This window comes from Lonchura striata, chromosome 1A (genome assembly GCF_050655825.1).
Source record: "Lonchura striata isolate lonStrDom1 chromosome 1A, ASM5065582v1, whole genome shotgun sequence".
Lineage (NCBI taxonomy): Eukaryota > Metazoa > Chordata > Aves > Passeriformes > Estrildidae > Lonchura > Lonchura striata.
In genome coordinates, this window is record NC_140741.1 from 15208184 (window position 1) to 15222980 (window position 14797).

Genomic DNA, 14797 nt, shown 5'->3' on the forward strand with positions numbered 1-14797 from the left:
GTTTAGCTCACCTCCTTGCCTCGAGGTCAGGTCAACCCTACCTGCACCATTTCTGGTAGGTATTTGTCCAGCCCCTTCTTTATTTTCCTCTGCCCATAGTCATGTCCATATTCTGCTTCCAGTCGCCACTGAAACTGAAAGTGTAGGGTAGTAATTTTGTTGCAATGCTCTCAGAGACCATGGAAATAACAATTTCAGCAGTAGTGAGTTACTGCTTTTGAGGTGAATTCAGGGGAAGAAAATGTTTGCAGCAGCTTTGAGCAAAATAGCAAATATAAATGGCAAGTAGAGATGTAAGTAAAGTGTGGGGATTTTTCTCATGGAAGCAGTGAATAGCATTTTCTACAGCACAAAGTTCCACAGACTGAAAATCAAGCTGCAAGAAGATATTTTGGGAATGCTGCATCTGTGTGGAAGGTATTGATTCTTCAGGAAAATTCTCACCCAAGATAAAGTTAACACATTAGCTATGTTTGATAAAGCAGTAACAGATGTTGACTTGAAGGTGTGTTGCTCAGTTGATGTTCAGCTTCACATCCTAGACAGCTCCTTGGGCACAGTCCTGTTGGAGAAAGAAAAACAGATAGCAAAGGCTGCTGAGCTTAAAATTGCTGTATTCTTTCTTGATTTTTGTACGTACGTCCCCATGCTCAGGGGAGGGAAGCTGCCTACATATGTTACATCTTATTAATTGCATTTTTTCAGCTACTGTGGACATCAAAGCAGATATGTTGGTGGTAGAAAGCACTTAGAAACATGCATCTCTTTGCAAAATCAGTCCTCACTGGTGTTCATGATGATGTAGTACGTATGAATTAGAGCAGGCAGGGAGCCTGCCAGGCCTGTGTACAAGTGCAGTGCCTGCAGTGTGTTGCACTGAGGTGCTGATAAATGGAGGCAAACTTCAGCTTTAAATAACTTGTTACCTCAACAAACAGGCCTTTGTTGCCTATCCTGTCTCTAAGGACACAGCTTCATCAGTGTCTCCAAATGGTGGGGAGAGTGCAAGGAATATGACTTGCAGTGATCAAAAACAGGTGGAACATCTGCTTTTCATGGCAGTCATCTTGAGGTTTAGGTAGGAATTTTTCAAGTTGCTACTATTATTTGTATTAAAAACAAAATAAGGCAGATGGCAGAGTGTGAGTCAGCCGTTGAGGAGGTGCTCACTGGGAGTGAATTGGTAGAAACCCATGCAAATGTTTCAGGATTAAAGACATTTAAGACATTTTTAAAACAAAAATAATGCCTAATGTTGCAGTTCACCATCAAAGTAGCAAATTACTTTTACTTTAGAAGCAGGAATAAAAATCAAAATCTAGCCTGGTATACAAAACATCTGACTCTGTGTTCCTCTCACAACCTGCTGGTTTTACCAAGTGCTCCAAGTACTGAAGTTCGAGCAAAGGCAAACCTCACACCAGTAAATGTTTTGATGCAAATCCCATGAGTTGAAGACAATGACTGGCAGAAGGCTGGCTTGGTAAATGTGATACCATGATGAGAACTATTCAAATACCTTTGTTCTTGGCATGACTGGAATCAACCCTCTTTGACTGGCTGTAGCTGTTGTGAGAACTCTAGCTGTGCCTGAAGACTGTAAAAGCCTTCAGGCACAGCTATAGAGTAAAAGAGAAACTGCTTTTGATGGCAATATTGTACAAAGAGGCAGACACAGAGGCAGCCTGTGTGCAGCACAATGTCTTGGGGACAAGAACACCATAATTGCAGCACAATTGCCATGTTCTGCAAATTAACCAGTGAAACTTGCCAGCAGTTAAGGATTTTAACTGCACAGTTATCATGGCCATAATGTTAAAAATATATTTTATGGTTTAAGAGCTTCTGTATGTGTTTTATGTGATTTAAGATGGCCCATGGAATACTTCAAGAGGGTAAGAGACTAGCCAGCGTTTCTCCCTGCTTTGCTGCAGAAGTTAGCAGTGCCAAAATCATGGGCTTTTATCTCATGCTGCTGAATGCAGCACTAGGTGCTCTTCTGCTCAGTCTTCATTTGAGCCAATATTTTCTCCTTCCCCTGAAAAACAGAGTGCTCTGCTCTTCCCCCTTCCTCAGTCTAATCCTTCAGGATTCCTCAGTGGAGGAGAGGGAGAGGAGAGATTAAGTTGCCTGTTTAAAAAGATGAGGATGAGCAGAAGACAGTGGGCTCTTGTGGCAGAAGTCGCCTCAGGCAGGGGGTTGTGACTGCACAGCCAAAGCTGTGGCTGGGCACCTCAGCTGCCTGCATGCTCACCTTTCCATGCTTGCATGAACTCCTGAACCTCCTGTGCCTTCAGCGTGGAAAGTGCAGACAAGCAAGAGTTTACAGTAGTTTTGCTCTAGTACTTTCTAGGTTGAAAAAGAGGCATTTCTGAAGCTGACATAGGAGCTCAGCCCCATATGTTTGCAGGATAGTGCAGCTACAGGATGGTCTTTCTCATTCAAATCCAGTACTGCATCTCCATATATCATATCCTTACTGAGCTTTCAGACAGCAGGCAATATTTGCTAGATAATTGTGTGGTTTTAATGATTTAACTAGGACAGTGGAAAATTTTAATGACAGAAGCAAGATTTTAATTATATTTTCTGTGAAACCAGTTAGTGCCCCAGCCATTGTTTATCAGTTCCTCACTTGCTGCATAAAATACATTTCCTGTACCTAGAGGGGAACAGCAACAAGGTATTATTTGTGGGTGAGTCTGGCAGTGAGACTGCATTAGGTAGTTAATGTCTGCTGATTTTCCTCTCCTTGGGAAAGAGAGGAAAATCAGCAGACTCTACCTTTTCCTCCATCATACTTCAAGTACCTTTAATGTTCTGCAGCTTATTGACAGTTTGCAAAGCCATTCACATATCAGTGAATCAGAGTTGCACCTGGAGGAAGAATGGAGTAATTTATTTCTGCACACAAGGTTCCTAACTTGAGCTTTGTCCCTGGAGCTGGTCAGCAATCTTATTTTCAGGTTCTGCACTAACCAGAAGTAGAACGGTTACTCCCTCTGTAACAACTGGGTTTCATGCTCCTTGAATCCTTTTAACTGCAGGAATGGTGTTCCAATCCTGATCTGAGGACAAGAAGTTCACTCTTTTCTGTCTATCCTTTTAATTGACCTAAATAAGTATCCAGAGGCTTCCTTGCCCTGGCCCTACCCTTGAATTGGGGTTTTTGTTACTTTCTCTGGCCCTCTCCGTGACGACCTAATTCACCTGTATGTCCAGAAATTGTTGGCTGTCTCTCTTCACTGTATCCTTCACCCACATTTCTGTTTGTAGAAGGTCAGATTACACCTCATCCTCATGATTTTTGCACTTGGTGTTGTGAGGCTGTGTTGGTGTATGTGGTAGACCAGGAGATGGGATTTGCTTCCTCTGCAGAGTGGCACCAGCAGTAGGGTTTGCTCTGGTGTGTGAAATGCATGTCAAACTTTCTAAACACCATCTTATGTTCAGTTTCAAGCAACCTTCACCAGCATCTTCTGGACAAGTATGTTTGCAAGGCACCTAGGAGTAATGTCTGGGGGTATTGGGTATTGCACCTGCATACCTGTTCAGCCAGGAGGAGCACTGGGAAAGACCTCCAATGATGCTGAAGTCCCATAGAATAACAGTAAGTTGAAAATATTCAACTAGGATAAGAGGAGAAATAAGACCATCCAAGGGAGGCCAAAACATCAAGCCACGGTGAGGGGTCTGTGGATGCTGGTAGTAATGAAGAACAATGCCCTTCTTCATTCCTGCCATTTTCTTTCTTGCCCTATCCTTTCAACAAAAAGAAGAGGAGAAGGGTCTCATAAGAAGGAAAATGCTTTTGTGCAAAACAGCCTGTAGACCTGCTCTTTCCTGAGGCTGCTGAGTGAAATCATTTAGCAGGGTTATAAAAGGGCTGGCTAGAACGTGGGTGTTAATAGCATTTGCAGATATGTAAGCAGCAGTAACAACAGCAGAATAATCAAATCTCATCTTTCAGAGGGGAGGTTGATCACCTGAGTGGGTCTGGGATTTCCTCCTCTTGTACCATTGCCAGGTATCTTCACTAGCTAATTGAAATATCAAGTGCTATCTGGGGCTGGGGGCATGGCAGTGGCTGGATGGATCTAATCTCTGAACACACAGAGCAGCTCTGGTCACACTTCTGCTCCAAAGCCTGATAGCTCCCTGGGTACTTATCTCTGGCTGTGGCTTTCTGCTTTTTTTTTTTTTTTTTAATTCTTTTTCCTTTTGAACTGGTCTTCAAGTGTATTGTTCTGTCAGAGTCATAACTGTTGGGTGAGATCTCTTCATCTCCACTTGCAGCTTCCTTTGCTGACTTTTAACCCAAGAGCAGTAAAAAGCATGGCTGAAAAGAGGCAGACATGGTGCTCATGCCTGACCGGACACTAGGCAAGAACCATCTCCATCTTATTTTCTCTTGGTACAGCTGTCCTGTCTCTTAATGAATGATTGAGTCACTGGAGCTGTGGGCAACTGGCTCCACACTGGCTGCCTCATGCAGAGGCTCTGCTGTAGGATGCAGCATCTTTTTCAGCCTCCTCTTCAGCTTCTTTGCCTTTTCTTTGTATTCATCTGCCTCTTATTTCCAGTAGGAAGCTCAGGTCCTGAGGGCTTCCCATCGTGAATCCAGAGGAGCAGCTGCGTGTTGGCCCTGCTGGGCATTTGGATCCTCAGCAGGCATCTGCCAACCAGCCTGAAGGGAACAGCGACAAAAAGGATCACTTTTCTCTGAAGAACCACCTTCATGGCTTTGGTTGATCCCTGTGAGGGACCATTGGGGTACAAAAGTTAGAAAGAAAGATGGACCTCTGCTTGTAGAGAGATTGGACTGATGCCAAGGAGGGGGACATATGTGGCAGCAAGTCTGGCTGCTACTTCTGGCAAGCTGTGACTGCGTCAGTGCTGCCATCCTTTGAAGTGTTTGAGGTGAAAAAATAGCTTTGAAAAACAACTGGTGTGCTTCAGGAAGTGATGGGAAATGCTTTGGTTAGTGAAGCCCAGAAGAGAGAAAGCTATCTCATGCATCTCTCTGACAGGCTGATGGCAGCAATGCCTGGCCCAGCATCTTTTCCTGACTTTGAGACAGGCTCTTCCCAAGCCTTTGATTTCTGTCTTCATGGTTTTTCTGCCTTTTCACATCGTAGCCAGAACTGGTTTTGTGGAGGGACTGGAGCAAAACCATCAAAACTAATAGTTCTGGCCTTCCTTCTTAGCAACGCTGAAGTGTTTGCTGAGGTGTTTTATTTCTTGACTCCTGCTTTTTTCCAGGCATAGGCTTGTTGACTTTAAGTAGCCATCAGAAGAGTGCTTGAGCTAGTGGGCAGTGCTCAGGGAGAGCTTGAGGACAGGCTGAACCTGTGGTAGATCACCTTGCTCAGGTGCTCCTGAGACAGGGCAGTGGATGTGGCCTCAGGGCTCCCCTCTCCAGCTGTCACATGGCAGTGGAGACCTGCGAGGTCATGTCTTGAATCCTGTGACATGCTGTGGAGGAAACCTTGGTGAGCAGTTGGCCTCAGGAAGTGTTCTGGATGAAGCTGCAGGAGATCTGAATTTTCTGTGGTTTCCTCCCTTTAGTGAGGAAAGCATGGGCAAAACCAGGTCTTTCTTCAAGGGTGTCCCGTGGAGACCTCTAGGGAAAAGCCAATCTTTCAGAAGGAACTGGAGTGCCAAGAACTTTCCCTAAGGGGAGTGTTGATCCTATTATATTCTGAAAATCATTTCCTACCATGCTGGAGAATTGGCTTGTCAAAGCACAAATAACCCAGCAAGGAAATCACTGCCTCCAGATTAATTCGTAGCTCCTTTGTCTTTTCTGTGTTTGGCTGATGTGTTAGGTAAATATTTGTACAACACAGAGAATTGCCTCCCTTTCTTCTCTTTTCCAAGGGTCAGAGAAATGTCAGCCATTGGCACGTCCGTGCAGCCAGGCTTCTGTGTTTGCTGGGAGGCAGGCTCCATGCCAGCCATGGAACAGCCAGAGTGGCTGGCTGTGCTGGCCAGCAGCCCTTCCCAGAAGAGGCAGGTTACTGATGCTTTGTCCTGAGCTTATTCCACAGGGCAGTGAAGTGCTGAGTTGAACAATGAAACCAAATAACCTCTCCCCTCTGCACGCAGGAAAAAACCCTCCTGTTCTTGGTGTCTCCCCTCTGTGAATTTCTAGGGGTGAACTGACTTTTGTTGCCTAATTTTTTTTTTTTTTTCCTGATTTACTTGATTCCTCTCTAGCCAGCTGTGCTTCAGTGATCCTTGTGGCTCCTTTGCAACTCAGGATACTCTACACTTCTATGGGTCTATTCTCTGAAAAAAATAGCCTGCTGTTCTCTCCCACTATTATAAGGAGCTCTCAAAGTAGCAAGTGCTGCATTTCATATGAACTACAAAATCTGTTTCAGCCCCATTCTGAGTGGGGCCATGTGTCCAGTTGCAGGACATTCACAAACAATAGTTTATGCTTCATTGCTCTGAACAAGGGGGAAACTCACTAGTTGCACGTAAAATTATAGAGACAAAGGATTTTATCCTTTTTTTTCCATGACAGTCAGTCCATGAAGCACAAGTTATGCTTAGCTGCATTTTTCAGTAGGTTACTCACTGAGTAACTGAAAAATCTTCTGCAAAAGATAAATACTGACCTTGGTATTTATAGTCATAAATTTAAATGCATAGCTTCAAATCAGAATCTAAGGGTGAGAAGATCTTGATCAGAAATTTGTGACTGTTCAGCATCTAACAGACCTGAATGAAACCCACACATTGAAACCAACACCAACATCAGGAAAGGAGGACACCTTAGTCGGCTCTTAGCTTTGTCTCTCACTTGAATCTCTGACTACTTTCATGTTTTTCACATTTTTTGCATTTTCTTTTTGTTAATTGCCCCCCTTTAATCACCACGCCACAGGAGGCAGCTTTCTGCTCACCTCTGCCAGACCCTGTGGGACCCAGATTCAGGAGCAAGTAGAGGCAGAGTATTTCAAGCCTATTTGTAGTTACAACAACTGGTCAAGAGCTTAGCACAGGCAGGGAGGGAGATCTGGCAAAGGGCTGTTTGTGAATTCTAGGTTTGGGGTTTGCCTTGGCCTCTGTGTAGTCCAGAGAATTTGGGGGATGATCCAAGCCATGTGGCTTGTAAAAGCCCCCTTCAAAGCAAGCAGATGGAACATGCTCCTGCCTAAGGCACAGCGAGTCTCTCATGCTGCTGATTGGGTGGGCAAGGTTGTAGGTAGGTGGACATGGTGAAGATTGGTGTGCTGCTTATGGAACAGCAAGTGTTTCCCCAGCAGTTCTTCCCCACTCAGGGCTTGTTCCTGCCACTTCTGGCTGTAGGAATAGTGTAGAAGGCTCAAACCATTCATATAAACACTCAGACTTGAAGCTGTTAGGATGGTTCCCTGTATATACCAAGGCAGTCAACTTCTTTGGGCTTCCTAGAGCTTTGGGGATGATTTCCAGTTGTAAAGAAAATGGGGAGAGAGCTGGCTGCTCTCCCTGGTGTGTGGGTAGTGAGCTGGTTTGCCACCAGCCTGGGAGAAGCCAGGGCTGATGGAGGTTTTGGAACTTGCCACTGAGGCTGGAGCTGCCATGCGGCGTGGGCACAGCACTGAGCTGCTGGCAGGTTGGTCATTTAGTGGCTAAGTGCCAAAATGTTTATCAGATCTGAGAGCCACATAGTGTGAGGCACTGTAGCACTGCTGGGAGGTCCGAGCTCTGCTCACCAGCACTGTCTCATTAATGATGGGGCAGCAGGCATGGGGAGAGTTACAAGGTTGTGCTCTATCTGCTTGCCTTTGTTCCTCCTAAACCCAGGAGGTCACTGAAGTTTTGGAAGGAAATCAGAATTCATCCTGACTTTTGGATTGAGCAGAATGAGAGGGGAAGGGAGTTTCAAATGAAGTTGTTTTGAACCTGGAAGGTGACTTCACTTGAATAGCAGTGTCCTTACCTGCATCACTGCCAATATTTTAGACATGGCAGATGAGTATCCATAATTTCCTTCAAGAAAAGAAAATTGAAGATTTTTCTTGTGAAAATAGGAGCATATAAGAACAATATTCTTTTGATGGTTAAGCTAATTAGTAATCTAGTTATTCTCTTTTCTTTGGCAGTGCTAATTGATAAAAATCTATATTCTTTAGTTTGACTACTGGGATTATCTGAGTAATCTAAAAAATGTTCTTAGTCCTGTGGTGATTAATGAAATCTCTGATATCTATTTTAGAACTATGATGAATCTTTAAGTATTAAATTAATAAGAAGGAGGAAAGAGTTATTAAGGAAGATACAGGCAATTTTTCCCTCTGTGCCAGTCTGCCAACTCCAAACAAGATAAAACAGCTCCATGTCTCTGCTGGACCATTCCAGAATCTAAGAGGTCTCTCAGTCTTGTAAGACCAGTTCATACTGGTGACTGCTGCATTTTAACCCTTTTCCCTGACACTTTTCTGTTTCCTCTGTACAGGATACGAAAGCTGGAGGGAGCTTGCTAAGGTTCTATCAGACACCAGTGTCCCAGGTGGGGACACAAGCCTTCAGCTGGACTATCCACAGAAGCTGGGACACCAGGTGAGGATGCTTGGGCTGCCTTCTGAACATGCAGAAGGGCAGCCCTTCCTTTCTGATGCTGGCCCCGAGAGACAGCTCTCTCTTCACACAGGGGAAACAACTTGCCACAGGGAAAAATCTGAGCTGACTCACAGCAACGTGAACCTACAATGGCTCCACTGTAGTCAATTAAATTATTTTAGATGTACCAAGCCATGGCAGTGGGATGAAGCTGCTGGCTGGGCTTGTGGCACAGGAAGGCAAGATAGAAGCAGAAGTGAAAGCTCAGGACTGAGTTTATTGCTCTCTAGTAAAGTCTCGGTACTGTTGACTGAAGGCATTTCTGGAAGAGCTATTGCTTGGACATTTTTGAAACATAGATGGGAAAAAAAAACCCCAGAGAATTACCTAAGTTTTAACTCTGTGCTAAAGTTAACTCTAGCAAGCAGTTATAAAATACTAGTATCCTTTTCCCTCAGCATTTTACCATGTAAATGTGTTGCCAAAAAGTCCAGGGAACATTTTCATCCTGTTACATCCATGTTTCTGGCGTGTCCTTTGGAAAGGGAGCTTGAAAACTTGTTTTATTTTCTCATATCTTCTACTGATGAGGTTTGAACCCTCTTGTAGAGCTGCTATAGAACCACCTTGTACATGTCAGTGCCATGCCATTTATCGGGTTATTTTGACTTTTCTCTACTTGTATTTCAGATCCAAGAGCTGCAAATAAGTGGGAGGAATAAATCAAATTATGCAGCTGTTGACAACCCTGTCCCATGGATGCCAGAGGTGGGTGCCTTTCTCCATCGTTTTGGGTGAGGGAGGTTAGAGCTAGAGACCTGTACAGCAAAAAAGAAAGGCAGGGATGTATGCCTGGGAATGAATTCACTTTACTAGAAGTCTACTCCCTATCACCTCCCTGCTTAATGGCACTTACAGACCTGAGTAATCATCCAGAAAGACTGGAGTGTCCAGATTCCAGATAATTCGGTGTCTCCACAACTCCTCAAGGCTCCAAGCACCCACCCACAATTCTAGGCAACCCACTACCTTCCTGAAAAGTGAAGTTTATTCAGGGCTGGGGTGTGTAGGGCCAGTCATTCAACAAGCAAATACATGACTGTGGAATACGGAAGTGCCACGCTGCTCTGGCTTTTGCCATCCAACCCCTGCATGTCATAGGTGGAGATTTCTCCACTTCAGTGGCACTTCCATGAACAAAGACCCTCTCTGGTGACCCTTGCAGGCTGGGGTAAACACTCCCTTTGTTTCCTTCATGCCTCAATTATTCTTTCCTCCCCTGTTCCCTTATCTCATCATTCCTCTTCAGATAAGGGAGCAATGCAGCATGCTTCTAATGAGAGGGACACCAGCCAGGGGGCATTTAGTTAATGGAGCCAGCTCACTAAATTCCTCAAGATTAGAGACCTGCACAAATTAAGGAGCCTCTGTGACTCCCCAGGGGAGGGAGCAGGCTGCTGGCCCTGCACGCAGGTCTCCAGATCTCACTGGCAATGGAGGGAGAGTGTATCCATCCAGCCACAGCAAGGAGCAGTTCAGGTCCCTGCAGCCTAAGTTTGGGCTTTCCTGGCAGCAGCCAGCATCAGCCACCTTCCAGTGCCCAGAACCAAATCAGGCCATTTATCTGCTCTGCATCAGAGTGTGGGTTCTGGAGTGCTGGTCCCAGCTGGAGCCTGGGGTCTTCTCCAGCTGCAGGGCCTTGCAGGCAGGGCTGCCTCCCAGATGAGCAGCTGCTGGCCAAGAACCAGCAGGATGTCAGGGACAGGGCTGCTGCTGTGCCCAGGGATGACACTGAGCGTTCACTGCTCCCCTCTCCCACAGCACTAGGCAATACAGGCTCTGTGTAGTACCTCCCAGCTTCCCTGAAGCTTTGCCCCATGTCTCTGATCCCCTCCCTAGAGATTTCCCAAAGCACATGAATCTGGAGAGTGGCCAGCTGTGGTGTGCAGTGAGCCTTTACCAGGTGAGAGGTGCAGCTGGTGAGGTGCACGCTGTGGCCTGGACACTTTTCTCTTTGGCTGTATAAGGCAAAATTTCCTGCCCTTGCTGCAGCACTGTGTGTACCCAGAGGGTCACCAGAGTCCCCCTGACTGCAAACAGAGGCCAGTGGTTCACCAGTACCAGCTGCAGGAGGTGGAGAGGGATCCATGGACACATCTCTGTACAGAGCTGTTTGCTGTCCTCCTAACCACCAACCAAAATTTCTCCCAGCCTGGGGATTAAGTTTTTCTGTGGCTCTGCCCAGATTAATTACCCTGGGCCTATAATCCCATTGCACCCTTCCAACAGCATCTCTAATAACTTAATTGCAGCCTGTTTCCTGGGGCGAGGGACACCAGGTTGCCTCACACAGGTCGGGAAGCTGGGCTTTGTTTGAATAGAGAGGCATATTCCTGAAAAACATAAATAATTAACAGGGTTGCAGAATGAGCTGGCAGCCAGTGTTGCCAAAAAAGGACAGGTCTCAATTTTCCTCTCTCAGTTTCAGGATATGATATAGGCAGCTTAAGTCTTCAGCCTTGGATAATGTGGTAGGAAAGTGTGCTCATTGGAAATCCCAAACTGAAGTTTTGCTCTGGCATCCAGGGGAAAGGAGGGTTCACCCTTGCTCCTGCTTCCTCAAGATGCCTGTGCACATGATGGTTGCTATCCTGTCACTTCCAGGCACCAGAACAAAGTCTTCCAGCTCCCAGCATCACTCACTGCCTGCTCAGGCTGGAGAGACGTGGGGTGTTTTGTTTCACTAATTCCGAAATGTGCCTGGCTGTCATGAGGGCAAACCTGTGCTGCGGGATATGAGTGTCAGCATTTGATGCTGCTGTATGTGTGGGGAGGGCTTTCAGAAAAGTGTCTGGTTAGCCAGGCTGTTCTCATTTTCTCATTTACCTCTGCAAAACATCTGCGCAGGTGTGGGGGGAGAAAGGTCTGGGCAGTGCTGGGGTGCATTTAAAATGTCCTTTCCTCTTTCATGTCTGCACAGCCTCAGGACTTCCTTCTCTCTGCAGGGAGGTGTGAGGGATGTCCAGGAGCACAGCCCCTTGCAGGCAGCACCTGTAGAGTTGCACAGGTGCTGCACAAAACCAAAGCACTGTGCTGATACCAAACCTGTCCGAAGAGGAAGCATACTTTCCTGAGAGGACTGAAAGACAAAAGCTATTGCTGCTCACTCTGTCTCTGCTGATGTCCCTTCCTTGTCTCCTCGTGCCCATCCAGACAGGGGCCTGTCTTGCTAACTTGTCTTGATGGATTCCCCCAAGTGCCCAGCACAGCAGAGCGTGCTGCCAAGCCCAGCTGCTGGCTGCTGAATATCACCCAGTCAGGGGAGCTGGGCCAGGCAGGAGGAGGGGCTGCAGCCACTCTGAGGAGACAGAAGAGTCTTACAAACTCAGGAGTTTCTAGTTGCCAGCACAATGTTGCCTTTCTTCTGTGGCTCAGGCCCTCTGTGTGCCCTGTTTATCATTCCCTGGGCTGTGTGCAGCTATGCAGCTGATTTGCCTCTGTGATGCCAAAGCTGCCCAGGATTAAATTAGGAAAGCTTCTCTTCTCCATCCTGCTCCAGTGACAGGGCAGGAGGTCGTGTCTCTGCTGCTGCAATTCTCTCAGCTTTGCTGCTTGCCCAGATATTTTTTCTCTGGTCTCCTTGCTCTGCAGGAGCCCCTTGGTGTGTAGTGCCACCCTCCAGATAGTTTTGACATGGTAGGGTTTGGGCTAGGAAGAGCTCTGGGTTGTCTATGTTCCTGATCCTCCTCTATGGTCGGTTCTTGTAGCAGGGGCTGATAATCTAACATTTCTCACTAGAAGGAAGCAGAAATACCAAAGTCTTTTACTGCAATGCTAGGGCTGCAGACAGGCATTTTTCCAGCAAGTTCAGCAAGGAGAGCTACAGGCAATTTTCCAGCATGTTCAGCAGGGAGAGTTGGGCTGGAGCTCCGGCCAACCACGCTCACAGAGCCCTGAAGGGGCATGACTGCATCAGTGCCAAGCAAGGGCCATGCCCAGCTGTCCCCTCCCTGCCCCTGTAAGGGTTCAGCTCTCCCTTGCTGGGACAGCGCTGCCCTGGCGTTGTCCTCAGAGGGTGTCAGCCTCCCTGGGGAGAAGAGCTCAGGTGCTGTGCTCCAGGGCACACGTGTCACTGAGCTGTGCTCCAGGGCACACTCGCACTGAGCTGTGCTCCAGGGCACGCTCACACTGAGCTGTGCTCCAGGGCACACTCGCACTGAGCTGTGCTCCTGGGCACACTCGCACTGAGCTGTGCTCCAGGGCACACGTGTCACTGAGCTGTGCTCCAGGACACACGTGTCACTGAGCTGTGCTCCCGGGCACACTCGCACTGAGCTGTGCTCCAGGGCACACGTGTCACTGAGCTGTGCTCCAGGGCACACTCGCACTGAGCTGTGCTCCAGGGCACACGTGTCACTGAGCTGTGCTCCAGGGCACACTCACACTGAGCTGTGCTCCAGGAAACGCTTGCACTGAGCTGTGCTCCAGGGCACACATGTCACTGAGCTGTGCTCCAGGGCACACGTGTCACTGAGCTGTGCTCCAGGGCACACTCACACTGAGCTGTGCTCCAGGGCACACTCGCACTGAGCTGTGCTCCAGGGCACACGTGTCACTGAGCTGTGCTCCCAGGCACACTCACACTGAGCTGTGCTCCAGGGCACGCTCACACTGAGCTGTGCTCCAGGGCACACTCGCACTGAGCTGTGCTCCAGGGCACACGTGTCACTGAGCTGTGCTCCCAGGCACACTCACACTGAGCTGTGCTCCAGGGCACGCTCACACTGAGCTGTGCTCCAGGGCACTCTCACACTGAGCTGTGCTCCAGGGCACACTCGCACTGAGCTGTGCTCCAGGGCACACGTGTCACTGAGCTGTGCTCCAGGGCACACTCACACTGAGCTGTGCTCCAGGGCACACGTGTCACTGAGCTGTGCTCCAGGGCACACTCGCACTGAGCTGTGCTCCAGGGCACACGTGTCACTGAGCTGTGCTCCAGGGCACACGTGTCACTGAGCTGTGCTCCAGGGCACACTCGCACTGAGCTGTGCTCCAGGGCACGCTCACACTGAGCTGTGCTCCAGGGCACGCTCGCACTGAGCTGTGCTCCAGGGCACATATGTCACTGAGCTGTGCTCCAGGGCACACGTGTCACTGAGCTGTGCTCCAGGGCACGCTCACACTGACCTGTGCTCCAGGACACACGTGTCACTGAGCTGTGCTCCCGGGCACACTCGCACTGAGCTGTGCTCCAGGGCACACGTGTCACTGAGCTGTGCTCCAGGGCACACTCGCACTGAGCTGTGCTCCAGGGCACACTCGCACTGAGCTGTGCTCCAGGGCACACGTGTCACTGAGCTGTGCTCCAGGGCACACTCGCACTGAGCTGTGCTCCAGGGCACACGTGTCACTGAGCTGTGCTCCAGGGCACGCTCGCACTGAGCTGTGCTCCAGGGCACACTCGCACTGAGCTGTGCTCCAGGGCACGCTCACACTGAGCTGTGCTCCAGGGCACGCTCGCACTGAGCTGTGCTCCCAGGCACACTCACACTGAGCTGTGCTCCAGGGCACGCTCACACTGAGCTGTGCTCCAGGGCACACGTGTCACTGAGCTGTGCTCCAGGGCACACTCGCACTGAGCTGTGCTCCAGGGCACGCTCGCACTGAGCTGTGCTCCCAGGCACACTCACACTGAGCTGTGCTCCAGGGCACGCTCACACTGAGCTGTGCTCCAGGGCACACTCGCACTGTGCCAGTGGTGCCCTTCGTGTGTGACCTGTACCTGTTCTGGGCCTCAACTGGGATCATGCACTGCTGCTATTTCAGCAGGGTGATAAGGGGAAGGGCGTTGGGACAGCAATAGACCTCAAGGGCGGGAGAAATCCTCTAAATGGGAAGGTCACATAAAACCAGCTCCTTTGGGTACTCAGACTCATGGCTTCGATTCCTGGTTCTGGCCAAATCAGTCTATCCAGAATTTTCAAAGCAGATGGTTTTAAGGAGAGATGAGGAACTTAACTTGTTGCTTGCTAGGTCCTAAATTCCCAACCCTTTGCAAAACATGGCCAGATAGGAAGTCAAATGTAGGCCAAGCTGGGAAGTCAAATGCAGTAACCATGTTTTAGATTCATGTTCTGAAAACCATATTTTAGAAAATCTATTGACATTTCTGTGCACATGAATTGGGAACGGTGGTGATGTTGCTCTATAACTGCAATCTGCAAAAGCCCCAAGCAGGAGA

The 14797-nt window shown here is 48.3% G+C and overlaps 1 protein-coding gene across 2 annotated transcripts in view; it reads left to right on the forward strand.

Moving 5' to 3' along the window:
- B4GALNT3 (beta-1,4-N-acetyl-galactosaminyltransferase 3) overlaps positions 1-14797 on the forward strand; it is a 65634-nt gene that overhangs the window by 30843 nt on the left and 19994 nt on the right. For both annotated transcript variants that reach the window (XM_085569042.1, XM_021535177.4), the window contains exons 2-3: positions 8453-8556; positions 9247-9324. In XM_085569042.1, coding sequence (XP_085425168.1) covers positions 8453-8556; positions 9247-9324 — 182 coding nt within the window. The remainder of the gene's footprint in view (positions 1-8452; positions 8557-9246; positions 9325-14797) is intronic.